The sequence below is a fragment of the Orcinus orca genome, chromosome 12 (assembly GCF_937001465.1).
Source record: "Orcinus orca chromosome 12, mOrcOrc1.1, whole genome shotgun sequence".
Taxonomy (NCBI): domain Eukaryota; kingdom Metazoa; phylum Chordata; class Mammalia; order Artiodactyla; family Delphinidae; genus Orcinus; species Orcinus orca.
The window spans coordinates 79,974,343-79,996,397 of record NC_064570.1 but is presented as its reverse complement, the minus strand read 5'-3'; the positions used below and the strand labels follow the sequence as shown (position 1 = coordinate 79,996,397).

The window sequence follows — 22,055 nt, the reverse complement described above, 5'->3', positions numbered from 1 at the left end:
AAAACATAGGGCATGAAAAGAGAAGTAATTATTTTAATGTCTTTATTTTTAATAATACCTAAGACTTTCCATTAGAAAACTCTAATAAATTACTTTTTAAATTGTATTTACTTTTCTCACCTTGCATGCTGCAATCAGTTATTCTCGTTGAGTTTAGAAGACAAGAAATTATTTCATAAGTATTGTTTTAGCTTAACCTCTAAAAAAAGTTCTAGTTTTATACTTTCTTACTTGTAATGTTGAGCTGATATTTGATATATGTACATTCATTGGATAAAAATACCAGAGTTTAAAAATAACAGTGGATATAGAGTAAAGTTGATCTAAAGAAAACAGATTAAGTTCAATACATATCTTTTAGGTAAATTAATATTTGCTTTTTAAAAAGCACAATTTATTCAACATCAAACACATCAGTCAGCTTGTAGAAAGCCCAGTGAAAAGTTCCAGCTCTTAAAAAAAAGCTTCTGTATGAAATTACAATGTTAATTACACCCTAGGGGCTAGGAGAAATGAATTACATTACTATCACTCTATGGGCAATTATAACTGAAATAGCTGTACTATATGTAAGCTATATTTTCATTAAAAGACTAAGTGAAATTACATGATAATTATATTTGTCATAGAAAATGAGAGGGGTTATTTCACTCTCTAGTATGTAGCAGTGTTTGAAATTTAAAAAAAAACAAAAAAAACCCAGAAGTCCCCGAATTTAAAATCTTTTTAAAAAGGAATAGTAACTGACACTTCAGTGGTTTTGTGGGTCTCCAAGGCTAGCAGTATTCAGAATGCTCCTAAAATGTGAGTTTAATGCTAGGATTTTTGGAAGAATTAGAAAATATTTTATTTCATGTTTTAATTTTGCTATTGGTATTAAAATTGTTAATATAGAAATTTTAAATGATCAGTAATCATTCTTCTCAAATTAAGATATTTGAGCTCTCTGGGCTGTGGTTAATTTTTCTTTTAGTGAGATACTTAACAGATAATCATATTCCAAGGATTCAATTAATTTCTAATCATTACCAAATATCTGTTATTCTCTCTATAAATCATGTACCTTAATCATCATGTCTTCTGGTTCAAACTTGTGACAAATATTCTATTTTAACTCATAAATTTTTCTTACTATTTAGATTGACACACCCATAATCCAGTAACGATGTCAATTTATTCCACAATATACAGTTGAAAAAGAAAATGCAAAATAAGAAAAATCTGTAGAAAAGTTAAAGAACTGCCAAATTAACACTGAAGCCTCTTCATTGATGTTTACGAAAAACAATTTTACTGAAACATGATCACGTGTATAAACAATTATTTTAGAATACACACGAGTGTACACATAATCAGGAAATAATGAGAAATGGTTTTTTTAATGTTAATTATATGTAATCATCTGGCTTTTGATATGAGTAGGTCAATGATAAGCTGTTTGCATTTTGCTTCTGATCTTGGAATCCGAGAGCAAGCAGTGAGGACATAACAAACTACCTTTTTGCTGGCGAGTCAAGGGGTCTAGTCATGACTTTGAAAAAAAACTAATTTGGAGATTTCCTTTCTTTGACAGATTAGAAGAGGTCAAATTTCACTTGTTTAGGAACAGAGATAGTACATTAATCGTTTTTGGAAGGTCAAAGCGAAGTCATTTAAAACCATTTTAGGGATTTGGTTTGTTGTTGGTATTTTTTAAAGTCTTTAAAAAACCTGCTACTGCTGCCATTTTCCTTTGGTATTGGCCTTGGTCCTGTCTGTTCTGCCTCTGCTTCCATACCCAGTGAGTTTACTCTGAAAGCAGAATGACAGCTGTCGCCACCACCAGCAGGTCTTCTTGAGAGCGATACAACACACAGAGCAGCCTTGTCCAAGAGTAAAAAAAAAAAAAAAAGACCACATTTAATAAAGGGAAAAAAAGAAATGAAACGAGTAAGAAAGAAAGGAAATCGCATTTACCTTTGTAAACTTTACAAAAGCCTGCAGAATTGCTAGTCTGGATGCAGTTGGTTTTAGAAAAGAATAAAAACAAAGTATAACGGAAAGTATCTAGCTTTTGACAAAACAATCTGCCTGGAGAGTCTTCCAGGTTCATTAGATGGAAAGCCGTCCTTAATTCTTGGAGGTGAAAATCGTGGTCTTCTCTAAGGGGCATCTGGAACCCACAGGTACTTTGCTAATCACACACCGCCTTGAAAAGAATCTGAATTCTCTTGCTTAATTTTGTCATGGCTTCTTGGCCACCAGCTGCTGCATCCCTCAGGCTCACCCTAGGAATTCAGTGTCCCCATATCTTTCCTTAATAAGCTTTTTTCCCAAGCCCAGGGGGGAAAAAATATAGGATTCATTTCAGTTAGGCTACCACTGTGTTCTTATGATTTAGTTTCGAGTTTTGCAAAGTAAAGATTTAAAATCAACCATATCATAAGCTAAGTAATTCTATTTAAAGCAATGAGGTGTTGTCCTGGCAAGGTTAAATCACCAGAACTGCTTCAAGCTGCTTCAGGCGGTACATCTCGGGAAATAATCTTTTCAGTGTCAAGTAACTGACCCCCTAAGAATTACATGATGCGAAACGTAAAGGTCACAAAGCTATGGGCTAATCAACGTCAAAAATTTCTTTAAATTAATATCATTGCTGAGAAGATTAAGCTAACACCATTTAAATCTGCTTTTATCACAAATAGAGATTACTTGGAATTGCTTTAAGCTTTAATCGTAGAGTACAGCTGATTACAGTTCATTTGACTTCCTCAAAGCTCGAAGCAGGTGACCCAGGAGGTACCACGTCACAGGCAGATGGCAGAAAGAAGACACATGTACATTTTTCTCATTGGGTATACAGTCTTCTATAAATACAACTCACATTTTTCAATAACTTGTCTCAATTCCTAATTCTCTTGAGTAGCATTTTGCTTTATATTACTTATTATGACTCCTTATATATTGTCAAGTAATTAATACATTTCTGAACTGCTTTTCTCAAGATCTCTATTGAACCATCCTTTAGTCATAATAGTCATCACTTACGGTCTCAAGTCAACATTTTCAAAGCAAGTGTGCGTGATTGCTTCATCCACATAACTGTGACATTAGGGATTGATAATCGTCTAATTTACTGAATTTAAACAGAGCTAAACATCTAACAGCTTGGTGTGAAAATTACAAGTAAAACATTTACCCACACATTTCTCAGCATGTATTTATCTCCTGGGCTATGAGCCTGTATTTGAACACACAGTAAAAGCTACATGTTTACTGAATTTTTTATAACAAGTGTCAGTGCCTTTTATCAGGGATCACAGGCCATGTTTAATCACTGCAATGGAAAAAATGTGTCAACAAGTGTCTTTATAAACTCCTTGTAAGACAGGAAGTCAGCACTCACCTCAATTAGATGTATCAAAATGTCCACTCTCCTTTAAATCACAGGGCCTCTAAGCAGAAGCCCCAGTACATGAATTACAAAACAGTATGGGTTGTGGTCAGATACAGGTATATATACACAACTTAAAAATAAATTGTAGCACTTGTTGCAGAGATTGGCAAGAGATAAGTTGTGAAACATAAACGTAGGTCTCACAACGCAGGTATACGCACACGACTGTATTCTTCAGTCTTCATTTGTAAGAATGTAAAAATTAAAGGCAGGGTTTTAAAGCCAAGCTGCTTGTGATGGATTCTGACTTAAAATAGCTCATACTTTATTGAAGGCTGTAATTCTTCCCATCTAAACAATCACTCCTGTTACTTAGGAGATGATAAAGGCATAACTGGAATACACATGTTTTTTTACAAATTTAAATTAAAGAGCTAAAGTTCTATATCACATTTTCAAAAAGTATGAATTTCATTTATGTTTTCTTCAGAAATAGAAAACAAATCTTTTCTCTTAGCAAGTCCGTTTTTAAGAATGGCAAATATTCATGAAAAGCGGCTGGTAGAAATGAAGGATTTAATAAGAATGCCTCAGAAAAGCAGGCGCTCTTCCATTACAAGAGTTTTTAAGTGACTCCTGCAGCTGAGGGTGTCACATGGTGTGCATGCATGTAAATAAACACGTGTATCTCTGTGTGATGTGTTCTATCTATATGTACAAGCAACAACCAGTTCATTCAACAGGAAGCATATTTTCACAATTAAATTCGGTTTCACTTAATGACTCATGAATGGAACTGAGATTATTTCATATCCGATAAAGACATAGGATCCTTAGCTTTTGTTACTAACTGTTGTGTCCCCCATTCTGTGTGATTTGAGTCACGTTCCTCTTTAGAGCGACAGTTGCTAGCGTTGTATCTTCTGCCTTTTTTTGTTAATCGTGTGATTTCGAAATTTTATTTGGTTGAAGTCGTATCAAAAGCATTGCAATCTTAAACCATTCGGTTCCTCAGAGGTGCTTCGGTGTTTTAATAGACTCCCGTTGTGTGTTTTTGCAGCAAGCTTAGTAGTGGAGGAGCGAACGAGACAGATGAAAATGAAAGTGCATCGATTTAAGCAGACAACAGGGTCTGGTTCTAGTCGAGAACTTGATCGCGAGCAATACTCCAAGGTAAAACCAGTAACCAACCAATAGTTCCCCTGGTAAAAAAGTACATTATGGGTAGCAGGTAGGACCAGTGAGCACCAGGTTACAGGAGAGAGGTTATCCTTCAGGTGATGCTCTTGCATCATAACCTCTCTCCTCTTGATATTTTCACAAGATATGTTTAGTAACATATTGTCTATTAACCTGGATTAAATGTTTTATTTAAAAAGAAAATGAAAATACTTGATATGAAAGTCACTTGATGATCGATTGTCGTGGTCAAATTCACATAAATAAGCAAGATATGTGAAGCCATTTTAAGCCATTTTATTGCTTGAATATCACTTAATATTGTATTTTAAATACTAAGATATAGATTTATACTCTTAAATACTATTTGAGGGTGATATTCTTATGGAGATTTCTTAGTGAATAACAGAAATTATGTGATGTGAGATTTCTTATTGATCTGTCTTTAGTGAGAAAAATAACTGATTTCAAAGTCTCAGAAACTGAGATCCACACAATTTCAAGTGAATAAAAATTTAATTTATATTTCAATATTATTTTGTATGGATGCAATAAGGAGTTTATAAACTGCTAACTAGCATCTGATAATTTTGATTAACATGTGCATAGAATTTTATACTTCATGAAGCAATATATTATTTCAATATTATTTTGTATGGATGCAATAAGGAGTTTATAAACTGCTAACTAGCATCTGATAATTTTGATTAAAATATGCATAGAATTTTATACTTCATGAAGCAATTTTAAATTTATTATCTGCTTTATTTAAAAACCTTTTTTTTAGAATACTACAAAAGTGGCAGCAGCCACTACAGGAAAACCCTTGTTTTAATCTGATGTCAAGAATACTTTTGGAAGTAATGACCTTTTCGAAATTCAAAATTAAATAAAACGTTGTTAGCTTGTTATATGAACCTAGAAAAACCTACTCATTTTTAAATATTGGAGGTTGTTCATTATATAGCCAGATATTCAGGGACTAACACAAAAATATGGAGGTGGTGACAAAATCTGATTTGTCACCAGCCCACCATAGAGCCATATGTGCTGGATGCCATCTTATCACTTTATATCTTAGTTTAGTTGCAGAAGGGTTGCAACTGGACAACGTCCAAGGTCGCTGTGATTCAGCGGGGCTCAACTCCCAAGGAGTCTGAAACAGTATTTTAAAAAGTAAAATCAGTAAAGAAAAGAAAAAATCAGTAAGCAAAATATCTTGATGTTGCAGAGTTGCTGATTCCAGCTCCACATAGTTTTTCCTCCAGTTTGTTCTTTATGATATTATTACTTCATCTGCTATTTGTCTGTCTTTATGGATATCATCATCATTTTTGCTTGCTTTTTACCACAAATGCAGTAAGAATTAGGAAGCAGCATAAGTTAGGTTTGCTTCCTCCACTGTTGCATGTTCTTATTTAGAAACGATCTTTAAAGCTGGAAATGTTTTCTTAATTTCTTAGCATTATGTCAAAGGACGAGGTCAAATAGAACAGCAGGGATAGGCAGAGCCAGTGCAGGAAACAAGAAAGAGATAAATAAAGAATCAGCGTAAAAAGACTGAAAGCCTTTTCTGAACTAGGCCTCACATCATTAATCCATTGATCAAAAACAAAATAAAAAATAAACTATAAAATGAAGTCCCCTAGAAGTCTAAATCACCACTAACACATATTCATAATGAAATCAAAAGTAGGTTTATCGGACTCCCCTGGTGGCGCAGTGGTTGAGAGTCCGTCTGCCGATGCAGGGGACACGGGTTCGTGCCCCGGTCCGGGAAGATCCCACGTGCCGTGGAGCGGCTGGGCCCGTGAGCCATGGCCGCTGAGCCTGCGCATCCGGAGCCTGTGCTCCGCAACGGGAGAGGCCATGACAGTGAGAGGCTCGTGTACGCAAAAAAAAAAAAAAAAAAAGTAGGTTTATCTTGGTCAGGAAATTTCAAATTCTCTGATGGGTAGAAATTTAGAACTTGAAAATACCTCAAAATGATCTTCAATTCCACCTCTCTTATTTACCAGATTCATGAAAACTGAGGCCCCCTCAGAAGAAAGGAGGTGCTTTCCCAACATTAACAAAGCCTTTCTAGGGAGTGGTGAGCCCACCAACTCCTGATCTGGAACTTAGATGCCCTTCGTTCCTCTTCTGACATCAATGAAATGTACACATGACTCCAGTTTGATTCAGAGATTCTTCTATGGCTTTTGATTTGCATGCAGTTAAATTATCATATTCTATCATTCCTTCCTTATTTGCACAGACATTCTTTTCCTTTTCCTCTCTCATTGCATTTAAATATTAAAAATCCCATTACTTTCAAATACCTTACTATTGCTCTTACTGCATACATTGATACTGCTATATTACATAAATAAAATTATTATAAATTATATTGATAAGTGTGAGATCAAAGATATGGTATCTTTACAAACATAAGACTATAGGACAGGGAAAATATATAAGATAACATAACAAATAATTAACTTATTTTTAATTTTATATGTTAAGTAAAAGGTAAGTACTCTCTGCAATTCTAATATTCCTAATGAATGCTTACAATAAAATTTTTAAATAGTTTCCAGTAGCAATTCCAGTTAAACCTCTCGCATTTTTTTCTTTCTTAAATTTATCCTTTTACCTCAACCTTTTTACAATTTACTTTACAAAGATCTATTTTTATTGATATATTTGAGAACCAGTATTTTCATAAATTTAATGTACATTAAATTTTGAACTTTATTCCTTTATTGACTTATTTTTAGTGTTTTAATCCATTTGGCATTTTGGATGAAGCAATGCACCTTAGTTGAAATTCTGCCAAATTAGAAATTGGTTAACAGCTTTCAAAATATTTATAACCAAACACCAACAGAACTAGATTTTCTTCAGGGCAAAGAATTACCAGACACATGTAGTATAATTCCTAAGATGTTTCAAACCTGGCATCTCCTTTAAAGTATTAAATGAACCTAATTCCATCCTGAGTAAGGAATTAGCACTAACTTAGCTTTTGAGAAAACACAAAACTTCATGTCTCTGAAATGTGACACTGTGCTAATTGTTCACTGATGTTAGACAGAGTCGCATGCCTTGGTGATGGAGTAAAATTCATAACTGGAGAGTGAATTTGCACGTAGGCCTCACATTTTAAAGAGTACTTGTGTTTCTGTAACCCAAGAACAGCAAGAAGGATTGACGTGATGGTTTTTGTAGGCAGCTACCAAGAGTTTATTATTACGTATGAAAATAGCAGCCCTGTTATGAGAGCTTCCCCTCACATCAAGGACAAATTTCCCTGCTATGTGATCAGTGTATATTTCTCCTGAGGAGGCTACATTTCTCAAAATACAATTAACGTATTTCTATTAAAATATTTAATTGTTAAATAGGAAATTTAAAGAATCATGCTTGATGAAAAGTCAAAGTGATTATTTAAACTTTTAACAGATTTTGAAAATAAGTAGATGTAGTAGTATAAAGTGAGTATAAAAGCCTTTCCGTTCCTTCAAATAACCAATGTGAAGAAAACTGTGACATGGTGTCAGAATGGTGGATTATTCTTTCCTCCAATATAAAAGATTTTTAATATGACAATCTTTTAAAATCCCTTGTTTTATCTCGTGGCTGGAATAGCAAAAGTCTATAGACAAAAAGGAGACGAAGACATGATTTATAGAAACGGAGGATTTGCTTAGTTGGAGAAATAATTCCATGCACACTCACATGATCTTATGTTATAGTCTACACTGCTTGTTACTGGCATTTGTCAAATAAGGGGAGAATTTGTGCTGGGGTCACGCCATGCCAGAAAACCTCTTACAGCTGGGCAAATTTTTATTGTATTAGAAACCAATTCATTCATATTCTCTCATGGACAAGCTATCATTTCAATGTTTGGAGACATTATAATAATCACATAACATATTTACGTAGCAAAATAGTTTCAGAAACAAGTAATATAGGAAATATGTTTGTGCCCCAGTAACAGAATTAAATTCAGATTCAACTATGTGAGCCTACTTTTTACATCTATTCTGTAAATAAAAAACAGTTCTTATTGAAATGAATCCTGTCAGTCAGCACCACGCTGTCAGATAGGAAAGAAGTTAGTGCTAAAACATTATCATGTTACTTTATCATAAATCATATTAATTTTAAATCATACATGAAGTTATATAAATAGCTCAGTTCTGAACATAATAGCATATATGCATGTCCTTTTGGATTATAATGAAGCACATGGCTTTCAAAAACAGATCATGCAATTATGAAAAAATTCTTTGGAAAGATAATTTTATAGATACTCTATGAATTTGAAATTGTTTTCATGCCTGATGTGAAATTCTTTGCCCAAAACATACACGTGAGAGATGAAAAATTAAAACTAACATTTAAATACCCTAGGCCTGAGCTACTAACACTTGAAGGATTATTAAATAAACATGATCCTTTCTCTAGAAGTTTTTAAAAAGTATTATTGTCTTATAGTTCTTTTTGTATATACAGATCTACAATTTAGCATCATTTTATTTAGTACTCTTTAGCAAGACAATTGTTTATACAAATTTTTAGAAATAGAGTGTTCGGATTATTTTAGATATATTAAAACTCATTTGATATGGAACTGAGAGGATGGGTGAGTTTTTCTACAAGTTTAGCAAACATTTGATATTTTCACACCTTAGGACATAAATGCTTGATAAGAAACTTAAATACCCAATGTTTTGTCATGTGTCCCTTTAGTTATGTGTTCTTTTATTTTATATAAGAAGTTATATTATCTTACCTTCCAGTACCTAACAATAGAAAATCAAGTATATATTTGTTATTTTAAAGTTGTAGATACTTATATAACCTTCCTATTTATTATGATTAAAACACACATAGAAAAATAAAAATAGAGACTGTATAAAGCTCTTCACTGTGTGATTCTTTGCACTAAGAGTGAAGTAGAAAAAAAGAGTAGATTAACTGCTTTGAAACCTTCACAAGTTTTCATCTTTCACCTAATGCTTTCTAAGACCTCAGGTAATGAATACTAGAGACAAATATAAAGACACATTTAAATATGAGATATAGTGTATCTCGAAATTTTAATAGGAATCCATTTTTTACTTTCAGCACTTAGTTGATAGTTTAAACCTGAAAATAACTAATTAAGCCATAATAGCAAGAAAGTCAAAGTCCCGTCTTTACCTCCTTCTCTACAATGTCTTTGGCACAATCCTTCTGCTCTCATGTCAGTGCTTTTTTGCAGAGAGATGTGTTTTTTGGTTACATTTGAAAGAATGTGATGTCTTAGCATAGGGAAAGTGTGTAGGTAAATTGAATATAAGTTTTAGACTCAGGAAGCACAGACAGATGGAAGCAGTCTACCCCATGGATAGAGTAGAAGGTGAGTGGAATCTGTAGGCAACGATGAAAACCCAGGCAAGGGAAGATGAACTGATGTACTAGAAAAAATAAACAATACAATTCTGAGGTCTTAAGTATGTGCAAATCATTTATTCAATGCATTTTCCACCCAAGCATTGACACTCTCGTTTTACGATTCAGTCCTTATAAACCACTCCTTACCATTCAAAGGGGGCCGGTTTGTGATACTGGAACCCATGTATCATGCTAGCGTTTGGGTCCTTTTAGACTCTACACCTGTGTTTACGAAAGTGCACTTTTGCTTGATGTGGGCTGAGTAGCCGTTAGCCTAACCATGTGTGTCTCTGTTTGCCAGCCTCCGATGACAGAGCTCACGCTCTCTTGTTTTCCATCCTTAGTATAACGTACATACAGATCAGTACCGAAGCTGCGACAGCGTCTCCGCCAGATCCTCAGACAGTGACGTCAGCGACGTGTCTGCCATCTCCAGGACCAGTAGCACCAGCTTCCTGTCCGAGCAATCTGAGCGGCCCAGGGGCAGGACCAGGTGAGTGGATGCCACTGTGTGTACAAACCGGGTAAAAATGCACCGCGCTTCCTGAGTGTTCTCACTCAAACAGAGTTCAGGTCAAGTAGCAGAAACATTTCATTGAAACTACTGGGACTAGAGTGAGTTCGGCGTTGATTCACTGTTGTGTAACGTTGCCTGGACTCTTTGGTACTTACTATAAGATGGGGCTGTAACCAGAGTCATATTTTAGAGATTGCTCTAAAATTCCTTCTAAAGTGATTAAATCCACAAAGCATTCTTTAGTCCAGTGTCAGAAAGCTCTCTCTGTAAAGGACCCCATAGTAAATATTTCAGGCTCTGCAGGACAATCTCTGTCTCGACGCTCTACATTGCCACTGAGGTGCAGAAGCTCTGCAAACAAGTGAACATAGCCCTATTCCAATAAAGTTTTATTTACAGAACAACAGAGAGCGGGCTGCATTTTCCCCTAGGCTGTAGTTTGTTGATCATGCCTTCAATCACATAGCAGCTGGTCCGCCTTCAGGTGGATGTGATAACAAAATACACACCCCTCTTCTACAGGAGGGGAGTTGTAAGAAGTTTGTATGACGTTTGTTTAAATCACCGACAGTTATCTTGATTCTCACAAGACAAATAACTCTGCCGAAAGGGAAAAGACCTCAGGAATCTGGCGCCATTTTCAGTACAGCAGACTCAGTATGGACAAGGCATGTTTTATATTTGTTCTTAAGTAGTTTCCAGGAGTAGAAGCTTCATTGAAGGCACTTTGGGGTTGATGAGAGGACCAAGAAATATAAATGTTCAAAACAGGAGCAACTATCTTCCTAATATTCCAAAAGCCTTTTATGATCGCACGTTTTGATGATGTATCCTGAGGCATTCCGTCTTCCTGGATTTCTCTGCACCTAGCTCACATGTTGAAGCAAATTGAGACCAATTATCTTACTGTTAATTAACAGTGCCACACTGAGATTCTGCAGGAGCAATTCCAATCGATCAAGACATTAAGAGAACGTTTTATCTCTATTTTGAATATTCTCAGCATCTGGTCCTAATAGGATATTAAGTTCTCTAAAATTTAAGAAAGAATGAAAAGAGCTGAGGAATGTAACCGTATTGAGCTGCTAGGATAGAGGGGTAAAAACGATTATAATCAATTCCTTTCTATTGAAATATTATTAAGATATTATGTTTCAAAACCTATTCGGTTTAGCAAGAATACTGATAAATAGGGCTTAAAGACTTTTTTCACTTTTAGTCGCTAAAAACAATTTACTCAATAACTACAAAACTAAATCTTGAAGTAATTTTATGTTCACAATAGAGCCACGTACCCTGAGTCCTATGCTGTAAAGAATGACTAATTCACAGAATTCATGTTACCAACCAACTGTGAGCATAATATGTGGGTCCACTGTCATTCTCTTGAAATTTCAGAATAGGTTCTTCAGGGAAAATTTGGCTGTATGATTTTTGAGGAAGAAAGCAAAGAACAGAGAAATTGTAGGGGCCTCAACAACAAGGAACTATGATTTTATACAAAGGAAGAGAAAGAGCTTCATGGTAGTGATTGGAGCCAAGGTTACTCTGTGGGAAAATGCTAGTTTATCAGATAACACTCACTATAACTAGATCATGACAAGAAGCAGAAGATAGAGGATTTTTTGCCTCCTTGATTCATATAACTTTTATTACGTATTGAAGGTGGTGGGGATGGAGTAGACCCAGGAAGGGTGCAAATAAATTTCTTAATGACAAATCTGTTTTCTGAGGGCATTTCCCTGTTTCCGGCTTCCCTTTCCCTTCTCTGTGGTTTAGAGCACATTTGAGCTCAGTTATTTTTACGTAAGTGGATTATGTAAATGCAGTCAGTTAAGCTAATGGCTAAACAAGTTTCCCCTGAAGCTAATGTGAAGAAGTATTTTCCCGTAGTCCCGTACTTTAGATCAGGAATTCTTCATATGTGGTGCATGTTTGATTTCTTAGAACACTTAGGAGGAGCAAAGAGGGTAAGATGAGCTATGGGAGGGGCAGGTCTTCCTTCTTACATCTTTTCATGTATGTTCTTCCCCCTAAATATCCTCACAGGCACACGGACACACATGTACACCCCCCCCAACACGCGCACACACACACACACACACACACACACACACACACACACAGAGTTACTTTGGGTCCACCATCAGCCCTATGGTAAAAACCTGAGAGGAGGGTTTGTGATTAAAAATGACATCAAAGAGTTGCAGGCTCTTCAACTTTAAATATTCCCAATTCTTATAACACTATGAGTAATGATTTTTCTGAATATAGTACTGCTTTGCATTTCTGTGTTTTTTTTTTTAGTAACTAACACCTGCATAGGTTTTAAAATTTTATTTATTCAAGTTCATGGATAAAACATGAAAAATGTGATCAATATAATAATAGATGTATTTACATTTCATAATAGGTACCAGCAAACTTTTGAGTTCCTATCAAGCGTAAAGACTATTATTTTCCAAGACTTCATGAAAGTATAATATCTAGGCCGCATACTCAAGGAGATTATAATCTGTTTAAGAGTTTGAAACCTGTTTTTATATCCTGATTCCCTGCACAGCTGACCCTTGAACAATGGTTAGGATAGAATCGGGACTCAAACCCTAGTTCTTTTGATTCCACATATTGCGATCTCTAACTGAACACAAAATTTTCCCCACACTTAGTTTATTTAAAGGTCTATGGACTGAAAATATTAGTACTATATTTATTGAAAAAATACCCATGTAAGCAGATCCATGCAGTTCAAACCCGTGTTGTTCAGGGGTATATGTCTTCACTCACATCTTCCCGTGACACAGGAAGTGTTTTACTATGCATTGCCTTGGATGGGTTTTCATCTGGAAGTCATTAGAAGGATTTAGAAGACACTGTAGCATCCCCTGAAGACAGTGCTCAGTACGTAAAAGTCAGCCAAGTGTCCACTGTCCTCCTGAAGGACCATAGGGAGAAACCACTGACTTGATCCTACCAGTATCATACAGAACCGTAGTGTGTAAAGTACCACGTATGGTTTTGACGCCTTCTATCCAAGTATGCTATGAACCAAGAAGATGTCAAGATAAGCACATCTGAAATGAGCAGTGGTCTGCACAGTATGATATATAGGCCAGCGTTTCCCAAACACTGCTTGCTACACTTTCCTGTTAACGATTCATAGTACACCCTATTGTTCTTAACATTTTGAGACGTTCTCTCTTTTAACAACTTGTTTATCTTTGCTTATTCCAGCGCATAACAAAGTTATTTCATTCTGGAATGCCTATTTCACAGGGACATCCATGAATGTGTTGCATAGTTTTTGAGTGAAGTTTGGGAAATTCTGTTTTAGATAATCAGCACCCTTCTCCCTAAGAGATAAAAGGCTGTACGGAAAGCTTTAAAAAGCCTGTTTGGGGGACGAATAAAATTAAGCACTTATCAGATGTGTATAGGTTGAAAAATACAAATATATTTGGATGATCTATCTCTAAAAGATCATTTTCAGAATATTAGGAACTCATGGGCCATATTCTGAATCTTTTGTGTTTGAGATAATGATTAGGCAAAAAATACCTTGACCATTTGGGGATGGACCAGCTAGACCATGTGTTTCTGTGTGAATTGAAAAAGGGCATCTCTCCCCGCAGATGCATTCTAAATGCTTCATTCAAAATAGCCTAAAACATACTTCATGCTTTCAAAGTTTCTGTCTACAGGGAACTATAGTAGAAAAACATACACTATAATGTTTATATTAGGGTAATTAACCTTTTGTAGATATAAAGAATTAAAAGTTATTCTAAAATTGTTGTCACGGATTAAAACTACTTAAAATCTCAGTAATTTCTAGGATGATTCGTACAGGACAAAATCAACACTTAATACTTCAAAATAATAAACATCAATAAAGATTTGAAGTTCCTACTTTTTCAGACTTGTTCTGCACGTGAGTTACAATTTTAATTTCGTATTGGCTTAAATATTCCTCGAAGAATGTTTTCTTATCCAACCACAAAACATGCAAAGTATATTAGTAGAGGTGGCATAATTGATGATAAAAATGCACATATACTAGAAGCCCAGAAGGAATATGTTGAGTTTTTGAGTGCTCTATGCTTTTTTTAACATCAAAGAAGATGTTCACCTCAAAAAGAGGCTGAATTTTCATGACATAGCTCTGATTTTTTTTTTTCATCTTTATCATATAACCATTTCTTTCCAGGCAGACAAATTTCAGATGTTTTATACAAAATCAAGCTATAAAAGCAAATGCAAGCGTAATCCTATAATTGCTCTCAGATGTTATACAGTTTTAGAAGTTCTGTCAAAAGCAACAATTTCCCAGCAGCATTCACGTTTGTGACAAAGGTTTGCCTTGATCTGTAACGTTGCCTTTCTATATCTAAGTGGATTTTGATGCAAATAATTTTTGGTCTTTTTATCATCTCCTTTTGAAAGAATATTTTCAAAAGCAGTTATCTTTTTCTACATTCGTAGTTTGAAAGACTTGAGAGCTTTTTAAGAGGAGTTGTCTTCTATACACAAATATTAATCTTGCAACTGTAAATTTACTCAAATCTGGAAGGTGATGTCACTAGGTGTAATAATTAGCATATACTGAAGGAAATACGCTTATATTTATTGGGGGATTTTAAAACATTGTAAGTTAAATTATTTGATATTTTAAATTGTGATAGAGAATGAGTGCCTAGGTTAATATCTTCCAGAAAATCAATCTTATTATTGCAATTATGCTTGAAAAATATTACAGAAAATCCCTTTATTTCACGATAGTTCTTCAATTCAGCAAGGGAATACGGGATACCATGTAAAAAGAATCTGGATTTTCTGTGATGGCATTTGAAAAATACTTAACTGCAAAATCATCTGAGCAATTAACAGCTCAGAATACTAAAGGAAGCTTTCATTTTATGTACTTATTCATTGTTATGCCTACTGACATTGAATACGGTCAGGAGTGCCCAAGAGGGAATTCTTAGAGCTAGCCACACACTTTCGCATGCTCGCCTGGTGTACTATAGAAAAACAAAGTCTACTGAGATCTACAAAAGTACTAAAAAGAAAGGAAAATGACATGGAGATTTGATGAGGAGGAGAGAACAAACTGGAACACAGTGAAAGATGCTGGATACTGAATATCCGAGAAAGGAAATATATTTTGGAGATCTTCTAGTGGCTTCTTTTATGGCATTTCTTCGTTTTAATTGTCCAAGACTGATGAGTGGACCATTATTATTTCCTGTGACTAGATTAAAGCTGTAGAGAGGTGGAAAGACTGTGCCATGTACCCTTTAAAAGCTCTCTACCTTTATGGTAAAATTACTAAACCATACTTATTAATATAACTTATGACTGAATGTGCCGCGCATCTGAATTGTTATACCGCACCATATCCGTAACATAAACAAAATACTCTTGACTTATGACTGTAAGTCACACGACAGTCCTTAGAGTAGCCAGTTAGAGCTCTCGGGGCAGGTGAGTAGATTCTCCTGGTGAGGGCATGCCTTGCAAACCTTTAAGACAGTTTAAGGGGAAGCTGCGCTGGTCCAGTTTGAACAGCTCCAGCCTGCTTTGTTCTTACTGTTCTACTCTGTCAATTCATTTTAGATTTACTAAGATATGTTTAGTTAAATTCTGGGAAGGTCAGCAGAGTATTAGGGAAATGCTTCCTGTATAATAAACAATAAAAATGGTCAGTTATAATAAAGTTTTCAAAATTGAATAGAAACCCAGGATATCTTATGAAGATGGGAGTTATTTGTTGAAATGATCATTTATAATTAGATCTTAGAGACAATGTCTGTCAATTGGGAAAAAATAACTACTCTACACATGGAGTTGTAAAGTACGTCGTGACTTTCTGTTATTTGTAGAAATCTATTTCCCTGTAGCTTTATTTCTTCTCTTAGGATTAAATTAGATCATTTTTAACATTTAAAAGATTTTAAAGAGCACGTTCAATGGAAATTGTAGATAATGATAATTAGAAACTTTTCTTTAATGAGAAAAATAAGTCTTAGTGTGTGTTTGGAAGAGGGTGTAAAAACGTATCTTAGTCAAGCTGAAATAAAATCTTTGAAAGCTCAAAAACAAACCATATTAATGACTTTACTTGTAATACATGTTAGTCTATTTGTGATATTGTCTATTTGTGATATTGTCTAAATCATAACTGATTGTGTACAGTGAGTATAACTTTCCAATTTGATTTAATTATCCTAAAAGAAGTTACACATTTAATTTACTATTCCGTTGTTAAATAAAATAAGAACATAATTCTCCCTGCTTAATTATTATTTTCCCCACAATATACAAGAAATTATCGATAACTTATGTACTGCTAACAGCACATCTTCAGTGTAATAGATTATTAGAAAGGTATAAAGTTTATACATCTTTTAAGTGCAAGGAAAATAACATAGGTGATAAATCCTAAAGTGAATTGACAATATTAAAGCAGCTTTCAAATACAACCAATTTATTCCCTAGGAATAGTTTTCAAAGAGAAAATATTTTCAACTTTGGGCTTCCAGTTCCTGTTCACGGTACAGGATATGTTTGTAGCTGTGATCTTGGCTTTCGACACAGAGGCCAGGAGCAGTGCGTTCACTCTGGGGCTATGACCGATGTCCAGAAGTACCAGCTTTGGATTCAGGCTAGGCTCGGGTGTAAGAGACCCACTCCTTTGCTAAGACACTGACTGACTCTGCTTCAGTGCTCTGTAGTTTCCACAGCATATGAGGGCTTCCTCAAGGGCCACTTATGCCACCCTTTTGTCTTTGATGTGCTCTAATTACCACATAGACCAGCTACGTGAAGGATTTTCTGTGCTCTATTAGCGATCAGATAGCAGGGTGACTGTTTTGAGAGGCCGTCAAATTGTTACTATATTTTTATGCCAAGACATATAAAATGGGAATTTTCTAACAGATTCTTAAGTTTCTATTTATCTTCTGTGTTTATGTGTTTATATCTGCATGTTGGAGAACTGACTGCTGATTATAAACCTGGCAGTATTATGTGGATGGGTAGCTAACAGTTTTAATGGTCACCAAGCATGAACTCTGGTTATCAACGTTAAATACCGGTGCTTCAGGAAAATCTTCATATTTCTGTGGTTGAAATGGATACGATATCCTTTCACTCAAAACCAGTGCTTCCGAAACTTCACCTATTTCACGTGTCACTTTCATATGTTGCCATGACTGCGTAACACATGTATACAGCACACAATATCATGAGTGCTGTAACGGCTCAGGAGTGTAACAGTTAATAATCTCATTTTATAAATAAAATAAAATGAAGCAACCTATTAACTTTACTTGGCAGTAGGCAGTAGAGCTAGAATTGAGAGCCCTGTGATTTAACCTCTTTATTTTTATGTAGTGAATCTCTTTAATAATAGTTTTTTGCTTTAAAGTCTATTTTGTCTTGCATGACAAATTTTAAACTAGTGTCCAGTCTAACTTTTCACATTCTTTTATTTTTAATCTTTCTCTTAAAGGTTATGAGTTATGTGTGAGTTATATCTCTTGTAACCATCATAGAACTGGATTTAGATTTTCTTTTTTCCTTCTCACTTGACAATCTGTATCATTTAATTGGCTAACTAATGCATTTACATTTATTTTGATTTCTTACGTATTTGGAATTCTTTCTACTATCTTGTTTTATGTTTTCAATATTTATTATTCTATTTTTTCCTCTTTCCTGATTGGTTTTGAATCAAATTGTTTTTATTTCATTTCTTTCTCTATTATTCTGGAAATTATATTATTTCTATGATTTTAGTGCCTAATTTAGTGTTTCGAGAATATATATTTCGTTAAGTAATAAATCTAAAAGTTAAAATTACTTCTACTCCCCCCAGAGGAAAAAAAATGACTCTATACACTTTAGCTCCTTTACCATCCCTCCACCATTTGCATATTTTTTGTCCAGTGTTTTAATTATATATTGTTTTCTTTCTCCCATTATTGTATGTTATTTTTTTAAATGCTTTTGAGTAACCCACATACTTTCTAGTTTCTTTGCTAACCATTTTTCTTGCATCTTAGATCTTCATTTGGGAAGCATTCTCCATCTTCCTGAAATATATGCATTGTATTTTTTTAATTGTTTGTTTATTTATTTATGCAAATCAATGCCACCAGTGAAGATCCCTTAGGACTTAGACCCAGACCCACATTGTCCCTTGTTCTCCAAGGGTCTTGGTTCATGCAGGGATTTCAGTTCTAAGTCCCCTCTGACCCTGGACTCAAGGCTCTAAATTTCTCATCTGCAGAACCTCCCAAGACATTCATAACTCACTTAGCAATCTGTTTTCAGTCCCTTCTTGGTCTTTAGGGCACAGGGATTTTCCTTTCTTTCCTGTGAACATAGGTTTGTATTTTAACAGGTATTTGTTGTCATTTTCCCATCATTTCTAGGTATTGGGGAGGGAAAGGATTTTTCAGAATATCTCATCTACCACTTTGCTAGAAATAGTAGTTCATATTTAATGTGCTACTATTTTCTTAACTTTTAAAAAATTTACTCACTTAAAAGGATAATATTTAAAGCAAAATAAATAAATAAATAATTGTAGCAAGAAGAACTGTGGCCCTAGGGACCTTATACCAAGTTAGAGGGAAAATGCCAGGGCAGGGAAAAGAGAATTGCATCTTGAACTGGTGGTGAGATCTAAGGCACGGGAGGACAAGTGATGGGGGTGGGCGGGGGGGAGGTGAAGGAAGAAAGGAACGAATGAACCAAGGGAAGAAAGGAGGGAGGGAGGAAGGAAAGAGGGAGCTCCATCAGAGAAAGGCCCCTTGAATGGTGAGGAGAAACGGAAGCTGGGAACGGATAAATGACATGGGGGCAAAGGTAGATTACAGCCCAGAGGCAGGCAGAGATTCCTGGGGGGGGGGGTGGAATTTAATGAGGGAGCCCAGGTGGGCCATAGATTAAGGGAGCAGTTAGTGATCCTGGAATAAAGAGGTCCTTAGAGGCTGCTTTGGACTCAGATGCCAATCTTCGGTTCAGTCTGCTGTGGCCAAGGTGACAGGACACCAAGCACGTGAAGCTGGGCACAACGGATGCCGGGCGCCCCTTTATTCAGACGGTGGCAGTGGACCTGGGGAGCATGGCCAGTGCAGGATGCTGACAGGCAAACAAACAAACAAATCAAAACAACAAAAAAACCCAACCCTTTAATATCAGGCCTTCACATTCTGTAGATTGATACAAAACCATTTTGCTACACCTAGAAGAATGACCACTGCACCACAGTTATCAGAATTTCATGGACAGTAAGGTAATGGGGCTTGGAATAATAACATGGAGAGCTACTGCTTATTTTATAGTTGAAGGTAGTTTACAAAGATGATTCCCCATCGCCAACAAAGTAGATGTTTCTGTTTATTTTATAAATGAGAAAATGAGATATCTGAGATTTGAAGACATTGTCCAGGGCCATAAATAGCAAATAATGATGCTGTCAATAGAATCTAGGTCTTTCTTATCATAAAGCTCATAGATTTGTTGTTGTTATTTTTCTTTTTCACTCTGCACACCTATCTTTTAAAACTAGTGAAGTTTTTAAAGGCAGAAATAAAAAAAAGTAAATTCAATGCTAAAATGACATCAGTGATGAGACCTGTGAAGCCCAGGGCATATTTAGAAAGTTTCCCATCCCAACAGCCATATGGACAGACGCAAAATCTGACAAGTGCTAGAGCTTTGGCTCTTCAGAAGGGTTTGGTCCAATAGTACCCCTCCCTCTGAGGTCCCTATTCTGCAGTGAGTGATGCTGAGAAACCCCAGATGTAAGTGTGTGAGTTTGTGCAGATGTCCAGTTGTTTTCATAGGCTCTAGGAAATACTGAAGTGAGCCTTCCCCGCTCCAAACGCCTGACGGCCGTGAGAAATCACGTAGACTTCATTCCATCCAGAGCCCAGCCAGTCGAGGCTGCCCCGCCCTTTGTCAGCTGCATCCCGTGTAACCCAGGACAGAAGCCTGGTAACAGCCACTGAGATCATCGGTCTGAAGTGCAAATTTAAGGTGTGGAGAAAACCTTGCTGGAAACGGGGACGGGAAGCCGACGGGGACGGCAGGTCATCTAGATCTTATATGTTTATGGTCGGAGTAGACGTGTATAAAGAGGTGTTATGTATGACAACTGAGAACAACCCTGAGAAGGAGGCCTTATCCAGATTCAAGAATTCTCTGAAAGGCTGTGTTTTCCAGACCCTTAGGAAAGATCACTCTTCTGGGCAGAGTTCTCTATGGCCTTTGGCTGCCTCTGTCATCCTGCATCTTCGTTGTTGCCCCCTTTAGAGTGGGACAGGGTTGACGGACCCTCTAGTGTCAGGCTCTGCTCAGAGTGGATGGAAACGTGCCCACAGAACCTACCATGTCATTATGAAACCAGGATTCGGAAGGGAACTCTGATCGGTCATTATCGATCAAATCACTGCAAAGAGATTTACCCTTATTTTCAAAACACTGGCAGGTATTATTTCCTTCTAAAACTTTTAACTAAATCTGCCCAAAATATGTTGCTGTATCTGTGCATAAATTCTTGATTTGATTTTATCAAAACGTATAAAAGATAAAGCTATAAGACTCTTACTATTTACATTTACTTTAGTGATATACATGCTAAATGTCTAATTTTAGTGATATGTTTCCCACATATTAAATAATAAAAATGATTTAGTTGTAGTATCACACTTACAGCATTAGTTTAGTCTGTAGTTAGTTATATCTTTTATGTGAATTAAGTTTCTAGTTCCAGAAAGTTGTCAGGTGTGAATCTCAGATACGAAGAAGGACATTGGGGAACGTAGCCAGATCAAGTGTGAGGAAGTTGAGGGATGCAAGAGGGTGTGGAAAAGGGAAAATTAATATGATTAGTTAGTAGGAAATAAAGTAGGAAATAGATTATATATGCAGAAGTAAATAAAGAACTGAAAATATATGCTGCCACTATCTATCATCTATCTATCTATCTATCACCTATCTATCATCTATATATACCTATCGTCTATCATCTATCATCTAGCTATTATCTGTCTATCTCTCTATCTTCTATCTATATATCTAGCTATCAGTCTATCTATCTATATCTGCTTTGATACTATCACTAACCAACACTGAAACCTTCACCAAGTACACAGCTTCTGTAGAATTTAATTTATTTTCCTATTTAGTTATTCATTCACTCATTCACCCATTCACCAGTCATTTATTGGGTGCCTATTATATGGAGGTAGGATAGTTGATACCTACTGTATGGTGTGGAGCAAAGCAGACATGATCCCTAGCTCTGTGGTTTTAAGTGAATCTTTAATATATATATATTTTATTATGTGTATAGTCATCTGAAAAATGAGAATCATACCTGCCACTCCTGCCTCACAGGACTGTGTGAGAATAAAACGATAGTGTATGTCAGATGCTCTGGAAGGGTAGTTATGCTGTATGATTATAACTCAGTTACTGCATACAAGATGCGAAGGATTAAGTGAGTTACTTTGTACTTTTCAGAGTTCTCCTTACGTGTCT

The 22,055-nt window shown here is 35.7% G+C and overlaps 1 protein-coding gene across 50 annotated transcripts in view; it reads left to right on the top strand.

Annotated features, from left to right (window-relative positions):
* Positions 1-22,055, top strand: part of RIMS1 (regulating synaptic membrane exocytosis 1) — a 473,493-nt gene that overhangs the window by 369,529 nt on the left and 81,909 nt on the right. For 38 of the 50 annotated variants that reach the window (XM_049695398.1, XM_049695397.1, XM_049695400.1 and 35 more), the window contains 2 exons: positions 4,437-4,549; positions 10,327-10,475. The exons of the other annotated variants lie outside the window; for them this stretch is intronic. In XM_049695398.1, the coding sequence (XP_049551355.1) occupies positions 4,437-4,549; positions 10,327-10,475 (262 nt within the window). The remainder of the gene's footprint in view (positions 1-4,436; positions 4,550-10,326; positions 10,476-22,055) is intronic. 50 annotated transcript variants of the gene reach the window in all.